Source organism: Chiloscyllium plagiosum, unplaced genomic scaffold (genome assembly GCF_037043375.1).
Source record: "Chiloscyllium plagiosum isolate Xiang-an unplaced genomic scaffold, Cpla_swu_hap1 HiC_scaffold_29, whole genome shotgun sequence".
Classification (NCBI taxonomy): Eukaryota; Metazoa; Chordata; class Chondrichthyes; order Orectolobiformes; family Hemiscylliidae; genus Chiloscyllium; species Chiloscyllium plagiosum.
The window spans coordinates 21,679,768-21,699,817 of record NW_028270167.1 but is presented as its reverse complement, the minus strand read 5'-3'; the positions used below and the strand labels follow the sequence as shown (position 1 = coordinate 21,699,817).

Genomic DNA, 20,050 nt, shown 5'->3' with positions numbered 1-20,050 from the left:
CCAACAAACAGAGTCCATTACCATAAACAATTCTCTTCAAATTGTAGAATCCATTCCCAAGAATAGACTCCACTCCAGTATGCAGAATGCATTGTCAGAGATAGAGACCACAACCAAAGGCAGAGTCCACTCCTGAAGGCAGCTAATACACATTATACAGCACACACACACACACAGGTGTTCAGTCTCCATAGAGGCCTGGTTTATCCACAAAGAACCAGGCCCACTCACAGGAACACAGTACATTATGAAGGTGCAGTGAACTCACAGGGGTTTGGTCCACTCCCGAAGGCAGAGTCCACTCCCGAACCCCAGGACACAGCAAATGCTCCGTCCCAGCACACACACAGATGTTCAATCTTTACTGAGGCCAAGTCTACCAAGAAGGGCCAAGCCTACCCACAGGAACAGATCATCTGGAAAGTGCTCAGTTGAAACATCAAAGAAGTGAAAACACATGCAAAAGAACAAAGAAAACAACAGTGCAAGGGCTAAGCCCTGCCACAAAAATCAACATAGTCCTTTTCTCAAACTAAAAGAGAAAACAGTAACACACATGCTGTAGCGAGCCAATGAAACAACAGTTCCCTAATGAGAACCGTTACACCTGAAACACACTGACTGTGTAGGTCAGGCAGTTTAGAAATCAGTCCTCAATAAAAAAAGGAATACCAGTTAACAAAAGGGGTTTTGTAAACCAGCCAATTTAGGAATCAGGTTTCCCCCAGAAAAGCAGAAACCAACAACAGCAGAAACACACTGACTATGGCCCAGCCAGTCCCCTAAACTGAGGAGACTCTAAATCTCCTGGTTATATTGGTCAGCCAGGGCTTTCCTCATTGTTCCAGGTTAACAGTACACACTGACTGGCCCAGCCAGCACAGAGTCAGTCCCCTGACACAAATGAAGAGTCCTTGACACTGATCCAGCTTCCTGAGAACCAGCTCTCAGCGTGAACAGGATATCAGAACAGATATCCTGTTCACTCTGGACTTCACCATTTTCCTCATTTCCCCTCCCCTCACCTTACCCCAGTTCCAACCTTACAGGTCAGCACCATCCTCATGACTGTCCTACCTGCCAATCTTCCTCCCCACTTATCCACTTCACCCTCCTCTCTGACCTATCACCTTCATTCTCACCTCCATCCACCTATTGTTCTCTTGGCTACCTTCTCCCCAGCCCCACCCCCCTCCCATATATCTCTCCACCCCTGAGAATCCCTGCCTTCATTCCTGATGAAGGGCTTTTGCCCGAAATGTCAATTTTCCTGCTCCTCAGATGCTGCCTGACCTGCTGTGCTTTCCCAGCACCTCTCCAATCTAGACTTAGGTTTCCAGCATCTGCAGTACCCACTTCTGTCTAAGATAGCAGAACACTCTTGTTTTGTTTTTAATACTATTAATTCCAATAGCACTGCTTTACAGTATTTACACCAAAGAGAAATCCCCTTTCTACCATATCAATCAGGTTTAACTTACCTGATAATTAGATTACTTACAGTGTGGAAACAGGCCCTTCGGCCCAACAAGTCCACACCAACCCTCCAAAGAGCAACCCACCCAGACCCATTCCCCTACATTTACCCATTCACCTAACACTACAGGCAATTTAGCATGGCCAATTCACCTAAGCTGCACATCTTTGGACCACGGGAGGAAACTGGAGCACCTGGAGGAAACCCACACAGACACGGGGAGAATGTGCAAACTCCACACAGACAGTTGCCCGAGGCGGGAATTGAACCCGGGTCCCTGGTGCTGTGAGGCAGCAGTGCTAACCACTGTGCCGCCCCCACTCTTGTTTTTAGTTTTTTTTTCCCCACACTACCGCCTAACTGTGGTAGTGCTTATTGTTTCACTCTTGTTTTTAATCTGTCAGCCAGAGCTCCCTGATTGGACTTAATAAAAAGCCCCAATCAAGGAACTCATGTGAGATCAATCTGGCTGACCTTGTTGCAATCACTCCATCACTAACAGTTTTTCTTAAGATTGTGTTAACAAGAATATAAAAAGGTCAGAAACAATGTTTTCATTTTTTTAGAAATTTATTCAATTATACAGCATTTCAAGGACAAACCTTCAAAATAACATGTTAGTTCAGGTATTTATTTATACATGAAAATGTTTGGGTAGTTAATGCTTTCCTCTTTCTGTACTTTGTCTGCAGGTGAAAGTGAAGACAGTAATCCTGAAATGGGGGAATGCAGATAATTTCAAAACAAGTTATATATTTTACAGACCACTCTTCTGTTGCTTCTGTGCCATACTATAACCTCTTCTGAGTGTTTGGCCTACTATGATAGTATACATTTGTCCCCTTTAGGAAGCATACTGACTGCAGAAATGCAGAAAAATCAAGTCCACTTACAATTCAGCAGCCCATCTTCCTGTTACCAAAGAAAATGTGTTGCTTCAGACTACTAGATAAATACATGCACGCAACAAATGAGTTCAGTACACCCAAGACAGAATTAATAACTGGAAGACTGAATAATGACTCTCCCATCTGCACCTTCTTCCATTTAAACTGGCTTTTGGTCTTCAAGGCTCAGTACAAAGTCAAACTCCTCTGTTGAAGTAATAAATATAGTTTTTAATTCAGTAGTTTACAAGTAAATCTGCTTTTATCAGAATGCCTTTATCATTAAAAGCCATTGAAATACATTGCATAAGGACATTAATATCCAAATTAACTCCATTAAAAATATAACTAGTTTCAAAAAGCTCTTATGAGGTATGAGTGGCGAAGGAAGTAATGACACCACAGCAGGTTGCCATTGCGAATTAAATCGTACTGCTTCAAATAATCTAGTGCTTCCTTTGCTCTGACCTCCCATTGGAAATATATCTTCTAAAGATTCACTTCTCAAAACAGTATAAAACTGAAATCAAACTCAGATTTCAAAATCACTAACAAATTTCCCTGCTTCCTGCTTCCTAACAAACATTGGTAGTTTGCTGTACCTCAGCCAAGTGTTGACGAATATTAAATCCAAAGTTTGAATTAATACTGAAAACCTTTGAAGTAAAATTATTCGGGAAATTTAAGATGGTTCATGATCCGAGTGGTTAAAGTATTAGGTTGGACCTTTCTGGGATTAATTAATTAACTAGTTTCTTTATCAGTTGCTGCATTTGTTTTTCCAGGATTGTTTAGTTTTATATTATCAGTTGTCAACTGACATTTTAAACAAGGAAAACGGCAAATTCTTTGCACTCTTAGTACATTAGCAGCTATTTCTATATCTTGGTTACTTTAAACCTTGCTTCAGCAAATATCATCTTGCGACTGAATACATAGGGCACAGCACTGATGATGCTAAATCAGTTGACAGGAGATGCAAAATAATGAGGTGTAATTCTACACTTGTACAGATGAAAGCTAGCTTGTTTTTATAATTAGCACAAGTTAATGAAAATCAATTTTTAGAAACAGCACAAACTCATTCCTATGGTTTCATTAATTATAACAAATACATATCTCCAATTTTATGTTACCCAATGTCTAAAGTTGATAGCTTGCAATTAATTTTTGCAAGAATGGTACTTGTAATGCTTGTCTCATAACAATTGACACTGCTTATAACTGGAGGTAGAGAGAAGATGGTTATTACAGCATACATTTAATGCATCAGATGGCTTAGGCACAAGTCCCAGTTGCTCCAGAGGGGTGTCATAAAATGTCTGAACTAGTCAATTAAAAATATTTATAATGTGCCAACCTCACCTTTGGTTACTGGCTGCACAGAAAGCCTAGCCCTGGTAAACAGTGCCATGTTTTTCAGTGGACCATCCTTTGTTTTGTGTTCTTGATGGTGTCTCTTCAATTCAGCCAGAGAGATGTAACGTTTCATCATCCTCACAAATTGCACATCCACCTCAAAAAGAAAGTAAATTTAGACAGTGCTGGACAACTAAGCTGTCCAGCCAACACTACCTTAAAAAAAAAGTGAAATCACAAATCAGAGCTGTGGCTCTTTCAGTACTTGACTTATCACTTGTTTTTTTCATATAGATATAGATACCATACAAGATGTAACATTGGAGCCAGTCAAGGTAGGGTTGGTAAAGTTCAAAAAATTGGTCAACTGTCCATTTGTTCAAACAGAAAAAGTGAGAGGCAATTGCATAGTGAGAGGCAATTAACACACATTCTGAAAATAAAAGCACAAGAAACTTGAAAAGCACATTTCTGCTGGCGTGGCATTTTAAAAATATTAAAAAGAATTACATCTCATCAACAAAAATAGGCTATTTAGTCCTCGTTAGTGTTTGAGATCCACATGAACCTCTGCCCACACTATTCATCTAAATCTATTAGTAAATTTGCTATTTCTTTCCATTTTTGGTGGTTTCCTCTTAAAAGTAATTACACTACTTGGCTCAGTTTCACATTCCAAATCACTCTCAATAAATATGTTTCCCTTGAGCTCTTCTTTAAATTTAACAAATGGATAAATATTCAAATTATATTCGAATGGATTGTTTGAATTCACTTATTCACTTACTCCAGACAGCTGCAATGTCTGGTTAAGTTATTCTCCAACATTTATCCACAACACTGTCAAACATTGATAACCAACATATTGCAGCACCATCTCCAGGGAGCAGTGGTTAATTAGATTTTCACTGCCACTCGACAATCACACAATTGCTGGGATTAAAAATTTAAAATCATCAGTTATGTCCATGAGATATAATCAGATAACATTGACCAATAATACAGACATCAGAAATACAAATAACATATTTTAACCACTCTGATCAGTTGAAATTAACACAATCATTATTTGCAGTAAAAAGCATTGTTGTAATTATTTCGCTCTATGAGAAGAGATGCACACGGGTGAGATGAGCTTCAGGATTTGTAAAGTATCAGAACTGATTAGGTAGGCACTATGGAATACAAATTACTATTTCACAACAAAGAAAAAACATGAAATATAAAGGGCAGCAAACCGGTAACTCTGCCTCGATATGATTTATCTCCAAATAGAACATAACGTTGATTCATTATAACATCTCAAAATACACCCCATAAATTATTACAGTTGCTGTACTTTGTTACTCACGTAATGCAAACTTGTATAAATTTCCTGCAGGTAATGAAAATGTCAGTCTACCAGCTCTGATAAATCATAGCACTGCTCCAGCTGATTTTATAAAAAATCATTCATTAAATAACTGAAAGCCTTTTTAAGTGTTGCAATAAAATACAAGAGAAGATTCCGTTACCATGAACCACTTTGGATTTTGCTTTGTGCTTCTGGGATCATAATGAGGATCTTTCTTGTCAAACTGTGTGTGATCAATGTAAGATTCCTTTACGACCTTTAAAAGAAAGTGAGAAGTACAAATATGGAGAGGTAGTAAGCACTTTAAATGCTGAAGTCCTTGCTCAGAGATTAAGACTTTTAGAATTACAGATTAAAAGCATTGCTGACCATTCATTTTTACACTCAGATGAAGCCATCCACCCATAAACTATACTGTTTAGTTTATATTCCATCATTGGCAGACTGGATTTCATTGCCATGCTCATTATATCAATAATGTGCAACATTTAAATCATGGACATTGGAATATATTTCTGCAGCTGAGTCGGGGAGAAAAATCATTAATTAAAATTGCCTTTTCTTTACATAGTTAGAGGATATAATAATTTAGAATTCATAACCAAAGGTGAAGTTGGTACATTATATAGGTGCTGTAATAACAACACTGTCACTATAGTTAGAAGCAACGTCACAACTGTTATACTGCTCTTATTTCATAAGTACCATTATTGCTCAAACAGGCACAAAACAGTTCAAAACTTGTACTAACAGGTTAGTAGCTGTTAGGAATGCAAACCTTGACAAGTGCAGCAATTCCAGGCTCTTTGCAATTGCTGTGGTAGAAAAAGGCCAGCTGTCCCAACTTCATAGCTTTCATGAAATTTCGAGCCTAATAACACAATGCATAAATAAAATAAGCTATGATCTCACTTTGCACCTTGCATCTAAATCCAGAGATTTTCATTTAGTCTTGGATACACAACTGATACACTCACATGGACACAGTATATAAAAAGCAGTCAATCTTCTTACTCAAACAGTCGTTCATTTTTTGGGAGGAACACTTTATTCTGTTTCCAAACTAATAATACTGAAATTGTTTTTAAAAAGTCTCTCAAATGAGTAAAAGGGATGAAAATACAAGTTAGGCTGCTCAAAATAATTAAACCTTCTTCTGAATTTCATATCAAGCAGAGAGTACAGATATATTAGTAATTACGTGCCTCTGGAAACACCCAGATTTGCACCCAGTTGTACACCTTATCAGAGGGTGCAGTCCTACCTAACAGAATGAAAAACTGAGCACAAATGATTGATGGACATGATTAAAATATATACAAAAGTTCTTAATTTTTTTTTACAGTAGTCTCAGCTCTGTTCAAAGACTTTTCCTCCCATGATAATGGCCCTTTTCCCAAGTTACAAAGTGTTATAGTTGTTTTCCTCCAAATGCTTTTGCTCAGAAGTGCTCTTCAGATTTTAATGAGATTGTCCAGCAAGTGCAATTCAGCCTTTTCAAGAATAATTAATGCAGTCAGACATTTTCTGACTGGTACCACTCCACTGTGGTTACAATGGACAAGGGAAAAAAAAACTGAGGCAGAAAACATGGAAAGTGAAGCATCAGCAGCAGAAGCACAAGTCTATTCAGACAGTGTATGGGCTTCAATTGAGAAGCTGATTGTATGACAGCTTTGCTCAACAACAGCAGACTGACATTTGCTGTGGGAACATAAAGCATCAACCCTCATAACAGACCATTAAAAATGGAGACAGGGTGAAGCCATTCATTTAATTAATCCATTCTGTCTTTCAGTGAAATTCAACCCCCAAGCCATTTGTTCCACAAATTGCTAGTTTTTCGCTACCCAATCTCAGATTTAAGAGTCTTGTTCATTTAAGATTCTACTGTTACTTTTGTGTGGAAGAATTGCATACCTTTATTATCACCCTTTGTGTGAAGATGTGCTAGCTAATGCCAAAGTTGATGGCACTTTTGTATGTTCACCAGACTGACCTGGAAGACTGTGTCAATGAGATACATTACTGTATTAAGCTGGCAATTGACATGTCAAGTGTGTCCTGTAAAATTTTCCAGAGAGTAGATGTTCTACCTAGCACAACTTATCATGAAGACAGATGGAGTGCACTGAAGCCAACAGAAGGAGAAGATCATGCACTGTGATGAAGGGAACCAGAGCCGGAAAGACACAAACCAGAGCGTAGCTTGTAATGGAGGTTTTCACCCAATACGTGCCACCATGAAAGCCACAAATCAAAGCAAAAATGATATAGCTTTTATTAAACTTAAAAGTTTCATTGTAAGTGCACTTAAGGCAGAAATGTAGTGTAGTAATGTCACTGGATTAATATTCAGGGAAACAGGCTAATGGTCAGTGCACAAGGGTTCAAATTCCACCATCATAGCTGTTGGAATTTAAATTCAATTAGTAAGATAAGGAATTGAAAGCTAGTCTTAGGAATGGTGACTGCAAAATTATAACTGATTTATAAAATCCAGTGATTTTTCTAGTCTACACTTATGTAGGAGTAAAGGGGGCAAAAAATCAAGGGTCCATATTCCATATACGTAAGCTGTGTACTAAGAGTTCAGGTCCACGATTTGCACATCCTTCACTATTCTGGAAATGCTAGACACTCCTGGTAGTCTGGATGACAATGTGAGCAGGAGGTGCTTCCACCTGCAGCAATTCAAGCTCCGGGTTCTGGAGCCTGACTGGCTGCGAAGCACTAGTCCAGTCACAAAGTTGACTGGTTCATGGACAACGAATTTCGGGACATGGACACCCAGTGCAGGAAGAGAGGGAATGGGTGAATGCCAGGCAGAAGGAGACCAAGCAGATGGAGAATCTCCTAAGTACATCTTGCTGGCAAGCAGTTTTTGGTAACAGTGACGATTCATTGAGGTTAGTCAGACCCAAGGCTATGGCACTGTGGGTGGTTCAGCTGTTCAAGGTGGGAGGAAAAATGTGAAAGAGCAACAATGGAGAGGATTTGTTAGCGAAGAGAGCAGACAGACATATCTGTGGCCTCGGAAGTGTTATGAAGTTGTCTAGCGTACTCGTCAAGTGGAAGGCAACAAGTTAAAATTTGTTTGTACAACATGATAGGAGGGATGAGTGCATGACTCCTTTAAGAGGTATAGGGTTTTTGTAAGCTTGGAGATTTACACAGAAAATGTGTCTGTAAGCAGCTGAAAATGTATAGACAGTTCGAAAATTGAAACATCATAGATTCCTACAGCACAAAGACAGGCCCTTTGGCTCAAATTGGTCCATGCTGACCAAAATGTCCATCTACGCTAACCCCATTTCCCTGCACTTGGCTCATATCTTTCTAATCCTTTCCTATCCATGTATTTGTCCAAGTGCCTTTTAAATGTTGTTAACATACCTGCCTCAACCACTTCCACTGGCAGCTCATTCCATATGCGCACCACCCTCTGTATAAAATTTGCCCCTCAGGTTCCCTTTTATTCTTTCCCCTCTAACCTAAAACTGATGCCCTTTAGTTCTCATTTCCCCAATCCTGAGAAAAAGACTGAGTGCATTCATCCTATCCATGCCTCTCACGATCTTATACAGCTCTAAGGTCCCCCCTTTAGTCCCCTATGCTCTAAAGAAAAACATCCTAGCTTGTCCAACCTCTGCCTACAGTTCAGACCATTGAGTCCAGGCAACATCCTTGTAAATTTCTTCTGCACTCTTTCCAGTTTAATAACATTCTTCCTATAACAAGGTGACCAAAACTGAAGACAATACTCCAAGTGCAGCCTCACCAACATCCTGTATAACTGAAACATAACTTCCCAACTTCTATACTCAATGCCCTGACTGATGAAAGCTAGTGTGCCAAAAGCGTCCTTCATTACCATGTTTACCCATGACTCTCCATGTATCAATTGCCTGTGTGACTGGAAACCTTAGGCTTGTTTTGATGTGTTGGCAACTAGCTTGAAATATGCCAATGAATTTAAACCAAGCCTTAGAAATTGAAAACCGATTGATTTTAAATCTAATGGTTTTGACAACCTCAGACCAATGTTATTGTAAGAAAGTTGATATGTCATCCAAGGTATATACGAACATGGCTTATGGAAATCAGGGGAGAGCAAACTGCCATCTGAGGAATTAACATCCAGCTCTCACAGAAATCTCTACATTCGCTGAGAGAGCAACATCTATCCATAAAAGGTACCACGGCACTTCTAGCTAAGAGCCCTAATGGAAGAATTCACAGAGGAAACATCCCTGACTGGAGAGACAGCGGAGAAGGCAGAACATCCTGGGAAACACATCCTGTATAGATTGAGAATCTAAGCTTTAATTTAATTTTTTATGACTTGAGTTTATTGGGACTACAGACCAGTAGAATTTGGTTCAGTTAGGGAATAGTTATTGGTTAGGGGAGAATTGTTCTGTTTGTTAGTAGTTCTGGTAATTTGTTCACTGTTAGGGTTAAATAAATAAATTGTTACTTGTTGCTTATAAAGTGAATATCAGGGACTTTTTTCATTTAATAACTCCTTTAAAACAGATTATGAGGCGAGGCAAGCTTCCCTGGGTACTTTGGGTGTTAATTAATAGAAGGGAACCTCTACACCCACAGTCAGAGACTGGGAGGGCTTGTTTTTTGGTTTAATTATCAGAGAGGTTCAATCTTCCCCTTCGTAATAGAAGTGACTCCAAAAATATATGTTGCCTTCCAGGAATCAGGATCAAGGATGTCGTGGAACAGGTGCAGGATATCCTATAGGGGGAGGGTGAACAGTTGGATGTCATGATCCCTGTTGCAATCAATGACACCAGCAGAAAGAGAATTGAGGTCCTGCAGGCAGGCTTTAGGGAGTTTGATTGGAAATTGTCAAGCAGGACTTAAAAAGATAGCAATCTCCAGATTATTCCAGGTTCCACACAGTAATGAGTATAAAAAGAGAATCCAGCAGATGAGTACACGGCTGGGCAGATTATGCAGCAAAGAGGTCTTTTGATTCCTGAGATATTGGAACCATTTCGGGGTGAGATGGAAACTGTAAAAGCTAAACTGTCCTGAAAAATGGGCAGGGTTGGAACTGGACATTCCTGATTATACAGCATTCAAACAAAAATAAAAAGAGGAATAGAAAAGTAGTCTCAATATTGACATAGCAATCAATTATATATGAAATAAGAGGGTGACAGCAAACCTGTACAATAAAATAATGCAAATCGGTTCCAGAGGGGTTACATTCCTACACTTTCAAACAGAGATTAGTCCTTCAGTCAATAGAAAATAAACTACATAGAGTATTCAATCCAATGACACATAGTATTAGCAGCTGGCAATTTGTGCACTTAAAAGATTCATCAAAACCTTAATATTGGTCAATTTTGAATTCCAAATTAAAAATAAAATCAGAAGCTAAGAAATTATCTAATTTGACCTTGAAATTGTTACCTTTTTGAATAGAGCTTGTACGTATGATCTTGTTCTAGATTTTTTAACATATTCTATACTTATACATGAATAAAAGATTCAATCCAAATAAATTTGATCCTATAAAACTAGGATCCTCATTGGGATGTCCAGTCTTACCTGGTAGTTCCGAACACCATCCCAGCATGCCGTCTGATTTTGTTGTGCCTTCAAATCCTCAACTCCAAACTAAGAACAGAATCAAAGAAAGAATTTAAATATAATGTGGAAATATTTATCTTATTTTCCCCCTCAAAGTAATAACTCGCAAAGTTTATTTGGTAAATACTAAAAATTCACAACAGTAACAAATGACCCTGTTGTTGACTAATTTTTCACCTTCACCTTCTGTCCTTTCTGTGCACAACCCTCCACCCATCTGCACAAAAAAAACACAAGTATAAATGAAAGGGAAATTAAGGAACTGGGTTCATATTTACTCATGTTTTAAAATGGGCCGGAGGTTGGTTGCTGAGCAAGGTCATCCTCAATTTTCTCAATATGGTAATTTAATTATCCCACCATTAAATATTTAGGATGAACGCTACTGAAACTGCTTTGTTCAATTAAAATAAAACAAAGCTTAGATTGTGATCAATGCTTTTATATAGAAATATAGCACAACCAGTAAATTGTACAAAGAACTTAAGAAGCAACTCAGGTGCAGGTCATACTGCCTCTTCTATACCTCCTCCACTGGCCTTAACAATCCTCATATCGCTTGACTGTCTTGGTTTCCAAAAATCTTAACAATCTCAGTCTTCAACGTATTAACAACATCATATTGATTAGCCCTCTGGGATAGAGAATTATAAACATTTACAACTCTGATTTAAGAAATGTCTCTTGACCACAGTAGTGAATAGCTGATCTCTTATCTGAGATTTGACCCCCTATTTCTAGACTGTCCAGCTTCGGAAACAGCCCTGCAGGATCCACTTTGTGATGAAATCCGAAAGAAATTACAGATTAGCTGTCATTCTTCTAAATGACAGAGAATAACACCCTAAACCACTCAATCTCTCATGACAACTCTCATCTGAAGAATCAACCTAGAGAACCTTCTCCTTTCATGTAAATATTGCTATCCTTTTTAGGTAAGGAGGCAAAAACTGTATACTGTACAATAAAGATTAAGAAACCTAATTGAACACTCATCACTATTCCTTTTGCATAATATTGTAAATCACCCTCTTATGAGAATAACACGTTACCTTCACATCAACACCATTTTCAATTCGGCTTTCTGGTTCTGATTTCATCAGCCAAAAGCTATGTGCTTCTTTGTTGCCTTTATCCTCTACAGATGACTTTGCTGCCTTTCTACTGTCACTGGTTGAACTTTTTTTAGTTACATCTTCAGTTGAGTTATCCAGTTCTTTTTTAGCAGATTTGGCAGCTGGTTCAATTAATTCTACTGGCAATAGAGGACAAGCAACATCAGGAAAGTAACAGAATCTTTTCCACAGATGAGGAGATAACAAGACACAGATTTGACAATGAATAAGTGCTGACTCGGGAATTTGGTGCGAGTCAGATTTCTTTCAAGCTATAATAATGCAGTCAGACTCTAATTGAGAAATGTAAAACTGCAGCTAGCTAAGAACCTCAGCTTAACAGAATCCATCCAGCAGTGGCAGTTACCATTCAATTGAAATTCCTTACCTGAATATAGGTGTTCGTTACTGCAGAAGGAAGCTAACGTAGCAGTTGCAACTTGAGTTTAGCTACCAGCCTCTACATAAGTTGACTGCATGGAAATGACAAGGCCTATGTGCAATGTGAAATGCCTGCTAACTTAGGAATTTGGTGCAGAGGAGAAAGAAGGTGCTGTTTTCATACATATTTATCAGCATCTATTAGCTGAAAGATGTTCAGAGACATTAATTAATGAGAGGGAGAGGTAGTGAGCTGTTGGTAATGTCACTGGACCATTAATCAGAGACTCAGACTAATATCCTGCGGACACAGCTTTGAATGTCACCATGGCGGATGGTAAAATTTCAATGTTAAAATCTTTGTAAAAACCAGTCCAATAGTGACTGCAAACCATTGTCTCTTATTACACATACCAGTGTGGTTCACCAATGCCTATTAGGGAAGGAGATCTGCCAAATATATTTGGTCTAACTTACATGTGACTCCAAGCCCACAATAATGTAGTCAATTCTTAGTTGTTCTGTGAGTAGCTAACAAGCTACTCTTGTATAGAACAAAGTCTAAGTGGAATGAAACTGGGTGGATAATCAGGCTTCCAGACATCAGAAACACAAATAGAAAACTCAGCTCTGTCGACTCTGTAATGTCCTTTCTGATAGGAGAGCTATCCCACAGTCTAGTCAAGCAACAGCTGACATAGTCGTACTCATAGAATCATACCTTACAGACAATGTTCCAGACAGAGTCAGGTCACTTCATTATTTGGGGTGTCACAAATAGTGCTGATTGTGCAATCATCAGCACACATCCCCGCTTCTGACTTTAGGATGGAGGCAAGATCATTGGTGAAGCAACTGAATATTGCTCCTAGAATACTGCTGAGGAAGACCTGCAGAGAAATTCTGGAACTAAAGTAATTGATCAACACCCGCACAACCAGATTCCTTTTTTGCGTGTATAGACTCCAACTAACAGAGAATTTTCCCTGTGATTTCCATTGGCTCCCGTGTTTTTTTTGTTTTGACTCCCTGATACCATACTGAGTGTGTCCTGACTTACTGATGGAACAGACCAATCAGAGATGTTGACACAGTGGCATACACTGAGCAGACAATTGCCCTGAGTCCTCAACTAAATTCAGAGATATAGACAGAAGAGTAAATAAATGGATAAGCTCTTGAGAAGTATATGTACTGGAATTTGTGGTGGAGGCAGGTAAAATTGGGACCTACAAAAATGAGAGTTGGTTAAGGTTTTGAAAAGGAATTACTTGCAGGACTACCTGGAAAGAGGAGGAGGGTGAGATTAACTAACTCTTCTACAGGAGGCTGACATAGACAGGATGGGTAAAGTGCTCTTCTTCCATGCTTTAGCCATTCTATGATTCAATACAAGTTTCAGATGCAGTATATTGAAGTGTTACCACGAGTTCATAAGTCATTTATGGCAGTGGAGGATGATGCTCGGTTCTCCGAATCCAGGCCAACTCTCTGTAAAGCACACTAGTCTGTCCCATTCCACCAATATACCCACATTTTTAAAAAATTACAAATTTATTAAGTGAATTCAAATTTCACAAGCAATATAGTTAAATTTGCATTGATGCAAATATTCATCCTCCACCGTTAAATCACCCGTGCTTCTGAATCAATTGCCAACTTACTGCAATATATCCTTTTTTTCATATTTTCTAATCAATCTGTCCAGAGATGTTACTACACAGCTAGGTGCATATGGGACATGACCCCAGGCCTCCTGCTCCAGAGGCAGTTCACTACTACTGCCCACAAGACCCCTCCAATGTACCTTTTTTTTAAAAACAGTTCAAAAAATTTTATTTAATAAGTTCCAGTGTTGTTCAGTTGTGGCTCTTACTCTCGAAAGCTTCCAAAAAGTCCAGTTTGGAGATGTAATTGTGCAACTCTGGAGCTGATGGGTTTTGAACCCAGGCCACCTGGCTCATAGGTAGAAACATCTTCACTGTGCCACAAGTAGCCTCTTAATATTTTTTTAACCTATTTGTGTGTAATAACATCTGCTCAAAGATGTTATTACACACCATTGGTGTAGGTAGGACTTTAACCTGGGCATCCCGATCCAGGGGTATGGACACTACCACTGTACCACAAGAGGGCCCTTCCAATATATCCTCTTCTTGTTTTGAAGACAGTGCAAAAAAGTTTCACAAGAGTGGTTCTAGAGTTAAAGAATTTCAGTTATGAAGACACTTTGGAGAAACATGGGAGGAAAGGAGGTCTAGAAGACATTTAGTAAAGGTATTCAAAATGATGAGACAACTGGACAAAGTAGATAGAGGGAGACTGTTTTCACTCTTGACAGGATTGGGAATCAGATGGATAGATTACGTAACTGACAAAAAAGCAAACGTAATATAAGAGAATCCTTTTTCAAATATATAGTTAAGACCTGGAATGCACTGTCTAAGAGCAAACAGCCAAATCAATTGAAACATTCATTTGGGAATTACATGGTTACTTGAAAAAAAATATGCAGGGTTACTGAGCAAGAGCAGAAGAATGCCACTGAACTGTTCATTCAAAAAGCTAGAGTGGACAAGATGAACTGAATGGCTTCCTTCTGCACTGTAACAATTCTCGGATTCTGTAATTCCTTGCCAAAATCTTAAATCTGCATTCCATAGTTCTTATATAATCAACTAATGGGAACACATTTTCCTTGACTACCATATCCAAGTCTGTCATAACACTGTACATCCCCATCAAATCTCCCATCAGTTTCCTTTTTTTCCAAGGAGAACAAGGCAGATGGTTAAATACTTGATCAAAGATTTCAAGTCCCTATTTCCTTTGAGAGTTGAAGATTTAAAGGAATTCAAGAAGTTAGGGCATAGACAGCTAAAGGCACAGCCACCAGTGAACTAACTAAAATTAAGAATGTACAAGAGGCCAGAACTACAGCAGCACAAAGATCACAGAAGAATTGGAGCTGAGGAAGTTACAGAGGCATAAAGGGTCAAGACCTTTGAGATATTTGAAAACAAAAGGACACAAATGTTTCCACCGGCTGCTGGTTGATCATTGCTGCAATGTAGATCAATGAGCATGTGGGTGACAAGGGAAGAGAACTTGATGTGATATGAGATTGCCTCAAGTATAAAGGTAAAGTGTTGAGATTTAAACTGCTGCTTTTGCATTCTGGGTGCCAACAAATCTCGTAATTTCCCCAATCCAAATTAATGTGCATAGTCATCATTAACACATATACCCCTCCGAGTGTGAACTTTCTGTATTGAAAATTACAACCATGAACTCACATTCAGTCACATCACACCACTCTGCAAGTACACCAAGATCTATCCATAAATCATACCGCAAAGCTTTCCAAGAAAAGCATCCATGCTCGTGACCTGATTATTCAGTGAATTTAGCCAGTAATAGTTGACAGTAAAGGCCAAGATTATTTAGGATTTTGAGTGAAATGCAACATGTGGCTTTAGAACACACAGAGGCCCACAAATACAAATTGTTGTTGTTGTTGTTGAAGGGGTTTCTTTATCCTACCAATACCACACTGCACCCAAACATCTGTGTGAATATCAAACGGAAGAGTGATCCCAGATGTAAAGCCAATCCTCTATAAATATCCTGCTGACTTTCACTATCAGGTGATGCTGAATAATTATCATCTTAATGAGGGATGTGGGATAGAGATGTTCCAAACTCTGCAGCTACACTCAAGCAAAGGATTAGTGGATTCAAGAACAGAGCAACATGGAAGGAAGTAACAGAAAATTATATCAAGTTCACAAACACGAACATTCCCCATAATTTAGCAAATAGGGAAACTCTTAGAATGACTCTGTTAAAAGCTTCACCACTCACTACAGATCACAATACATCACTCACGATGCTCCTCCATTGTAAAGCCATTGCATTAACCATCATCAATGAACATAGAATCATTGGCAAAACATAGGAAAAAGTATTACTTGATTTTCCATTTCCACCACGTTTTTTGTTTTTTTGAGACATCTTTGTCTTTTCAACTTTTTTGTATCCTATAATGAGAAAAATATATAATATTGCCAATGAAACACTGCAGTTGTAAGTAAGTTAGCTTGGCTGTTAAAATTGCATTGAATTTCCAGAACAAGAAAACATGTTCCCCAACATCAGTATCTGCATAAAATGCTTAAAACATTAGACAATTTGGTTATATGGAGATTGTAATAAAAATACTATTAAACCACAATATTGATTTGAAACCCATTAGTCAATGTTCATCATCAATTATAGAGCACATTTTGAAGGTGCTGTTAAAGTTGTTTGTTTACAAATCATGTTAAAAAACACATCATCACATATTTGTGGTAGCACTGTGACAAACATGTCACTGATTCTCTAATACAGAGATTCACCAAATCCCAAACAGCAATGGACCACTTTAACAAAAACCATCAAAATTTGTTATTTTCCCAGCAAGTCTCTCAGGCTTTAATGTGAATCCAGAAAACATTTGTTCAGATTCACTGAATACTTCAGGAAAGCACATAGAACCAATCAACTAATGCAATAAAATCAAGATTCCAATATGGAAAACAACTGACTACTCATAATAACTAAGGCACATATATTTTATTGATCAGACAGATTGTTCAAACTTAACAGCTATCACTTTGATTTATAATGAATTAATTAATCAATTAAAATGAATATGTACTTTATATTAATTGTCTGATGGCCAAAGCCACAATTAAGGGAGGTAAAGATTGTGGGATCAAGATCCATTTGTGGTAAAGCTGACTTCAGGAAACAATGGGTCTAGAGAACCAACTGGGGAATCTAGATCAGGCATAGGAAGTTGAGTGGCTGATTATGCCAACATTTCCATAGTCCTATTGCTGGAAACCTTTTCACAAGATCACTGCAGTCCAATGTTTTAACAATGAATATATTCAATCAAAATCTTAGTCAAGTACAAAGGCATTCTTGATTGATGATAGAGGAAAAAACAAAATCCTGAGCCAGAGACCATACCTGCTATCAGCCAAAGGTATATTCAGCAGATACACAAGCACACTCTTACAGCAACCAAAGTTTGAGAAAACGTACCCCGAAATCCAGTTGAAAACTGAAATCACTCAATTGTAAAACATTTTGATAAAAGCTTGACAATATTCAGAAGTTCTTTTCTTTTATTGTGGTGGAAGGCAAATCAGGAAAATTTATGTCAAAGAAGTCAAAATTTTGTCAAAATTTATGTCAAAGATAGAACAATCTGGTTTTCATTCACAATGATTCAATACTCCAATTTTTATTTTTTCAAGACAGTAATGTTAGCAAGAAAGCCAAAGAATTCACAACATTCTGAGAATTGGACAACTTCCCAATTTTTGTTTTGAAAGGCAGATAATGCAAATTCACTGTACACCTTGACACTAAATGCTTCCACTGAGACTGGCTCCTCTGACAGAGGATTTGCAGCTGGTCAGCAGTAAAATTGTTTAACTTGTTCCACAAATGGTTGTGCTCTGCAAAATACTTCTTCACAGCTTATCATTCTAGTCCCACAGAAACTCAAATTCAGGGCTTGGATCTGGAAAGGTAGTTCTGCATGATTTTATTGTCACACATTGCTCTTACTGTTTCTATTCAGCATTTTGTATTGAAGATGGAGGTAGTTGTTTCAGGTCCAAATAAGCATGAAATTTCACCAAGAATGAACAGTTGTTGAACAGTGGATACAAACATGGTGCAACGACTTTGTATATTCCCAACAACATAGTAACAGAGCCACACAGTATGGACACAGACCCTTCGGTCCAACCTGTCCATGCCATTAATGTTCCCAAACTAAACTAGTCCCACTTGCCTGTGCGCTTGGCCCATATCCTTCCAACCTTATTCTATTCACAAACTTATCCAAACGTCTTTTAAATATTACAAGTACACCTGCTTCTACCACTTTCTCTGGCAGTTAACCCACATACAATTTTTTCTTGTCTCACCTTAAAAATATCCCCCTTGTTTTGAACCCCCCTACCCTAGGAAAAAGACCCCTGTTTATGCCGCTCATGATTCTATAAATCTCAATAAGAACACTTCTCAACTTCCTACGCGCCAGTGAAAAAAGTCCCAGTCTTGCCAATCTATTTTTACATCTCAAACCCTCCATTCCCAGCAACATCCTGGTAAATCTCCTTGGATAAGTCAATGTCAACACCAATCACAAGATTCCAGTATGGCAAACAAGAAACATAGGCAACTGTGGGATTACTGCAGTAAAGAAAATTTAATCCTTTGAATTCTTATGATATTTGACGTACTGTTGTTACATCAGACTACACATCAATTTCATTTCAAACATAACATTTCTCTCCTTCAGTTTTCCATTCAAAGTTAGCAAATGTAAACTAGTTCAATCGACTATCATTGGGAATATACATAGACGTGCCGTGTTTGTATCCTTTGTTCAGCACTTTTGGCCACCCTCAGTTTGTCAAAGGTACTGTTAAGTGGAACTCTGTTCTTTGTTACTTGAAATCTCAGTCTTTCAAAGTCTTCTTGAAGAAAATGCTCAGCCAATCCTCATTTATTAAAATTATTACTTAAAAGAAAGCAAAAATGTTAATGCTAAAGAACAAAAAGTTTCCTCAACGTAACTTTCAAAAAATGTGTGCACTTCTAGTATTTTATCTTTTTACTACAAATTTCCAATATTTTTACTAATTTTCTAAATTTCCCTTAGCACTGTTGGTTGCCATGAACAATAGGTGGAGGGATGCTCAGGAGCAATTTGTAAAATATTTATTTTCATAAACACTACTATTTTTGAACACATTGGATTCCTTCCTTCAGTAAAACTGAAGGCTTGTGCAGATGAACTGAGCAAAAACCATTGAGGTTGAGGCATTCTACTATAAACAGTGTTGCTTGCTATTAATGTCAATCATTGGGAACCTCGGATGTATTATCCTAACAATCCAGTTGTCTTTAGTACAAATGCCCAAAGATGCTGAACATAACCATTCCTGGAGGGTGGTGGTAAACTAATATTATTTGTCTGTAGATCCAGAGATCTGGGTTAATGTGTTGGACAACACAGCAACTGTTGGAACTTATGTTTAAATTAATCTAATAGGGTTTTACAATCTGGAATTGAAAGCTAGTATCAGGAATGGTTCAATTAAATTACCATTGGTGAACCAGATGGAGTTTTAAGACAACAAGACCATAATATGTAGGAGCAGAAGTAGTCCATTCAGCCCATCAAGTTTGCTTCACCATTCAATGAGGCTCATCTGATGTTCCTCAACTCCATTTTCCTCATGACCCTCGATTCCCTTACTGATTATAAATCTGTCCATTAAACTATTTAGTGTAAAGAAGCATATTGTCCTTACAGACAAAAATCCCTATGAAATATCAAGTTAAACGGAAATTAGAGATGACCAACAAATGCTGGCCATGCTCCTGGTACCCACATTTCACAGAACCATAGAGAAGGCCATTCAGCCCATCAAAACTAAACCAAAACTACTCCAGCCACACCCTTGTATGTTACATTTTACTGTAAATGTACTTTTTAAAGGTTGTGAGGTTAGCAGCCTCCATTCCACTCACCTACTAAGGGACTCCCGCCTCTGTCACTAGGCAACCGCTTAAAGGGAAAGGGCGACCCACCTTAAAGGGGATGGGCTGGACCTTGCGATTATTCATCGGCAAGAAACAGACTAAAATAAGTCACGTCTGAGGAGGTGAGAATGGGGAAAAAAATCATCTGAACTGGCGGGAAATAAAATATCATCGAAATAAAGGGCTGTTCGCTCAAGGACGGAGAGAAACAAAAACCATCGCCTCAATCCCGGAGAGTGTT

The 20,050-nt window shown here is 38.3% G+C and overlaps 1 protein-coding gene across 4 annotated transcripts; it reads right to left on the bottom strand.

The window, feature by feature from the left end:
* Window positions 1-2,035: 2,035 nt before the first annotated feature.
* Window positions 2,036-20,029, bottom strand: thyn1 (thymocyte nuclear protein 1). 4 transcript variants are annotated; one of them, XM_087976405.1, is made up of 8 exons: window positions 19,858-20,029; window positions 16,164-16,232; window positions 11,749-11,951; window positions 10,655-10,723; window positions 5,856-5,948; window positions 5,238-5,333; window positions 3,730-3,880; window positions 2,036-2,571 (listed from the first exon to the last, which is right to left on the bottom strand). In XM_087976405.1, the coding sequence occupies exons 2-8, from the start codon at window positions 16,204-16,206 to the stop codon at window positions 2,525-2,527; spliced, it is 702 nt and encodes a 233-aa protein (XP_087832531.1). In that variant the 5' UTR covers window positions 16,207-16,232; window positions 19,858-20,029; the 3' UTR covers window positions 2,036-2,524. The 4 variants fall into 4 exon arrangements, with proteins under 4 accessions (XP_087832531.1, XP_087832532.1, XP_043532684.1 ...); XM_087976406.1 differs by having other exon boundaries at window positions 11,749-11,948; XM_043676749.2 differs by having other exon boundaries at window positions 19,798-20,023.
* Window positions 20,030-20,050: the final 21 nt, after the last annotated feature.

Bases quoted from the DNA above. Each gene is read 5' to 3' on its own strand.
- thyn1 (XM_087976405.1), bottom strand. From the start codon at position 16,206: ATGTCTCAAAAAAACAAAAAACGTGGTGGAAATGGAAAATCAA. The intron at 5,334-5,855 runs GTTTGCATTCCT...TTTCTTTTAAAG, and splicing joins GAATTGCTGCACTTGTCAAG to GTCGTAAAGGAATCTTACAT. The intron at 3,881-5,237 runs GTAACGGAATCT...TTTCTTTTTGAG, and splicing joins AAAATCCAAAGTGGTTCATG to GTGGATGTGCAATTTGTGAG.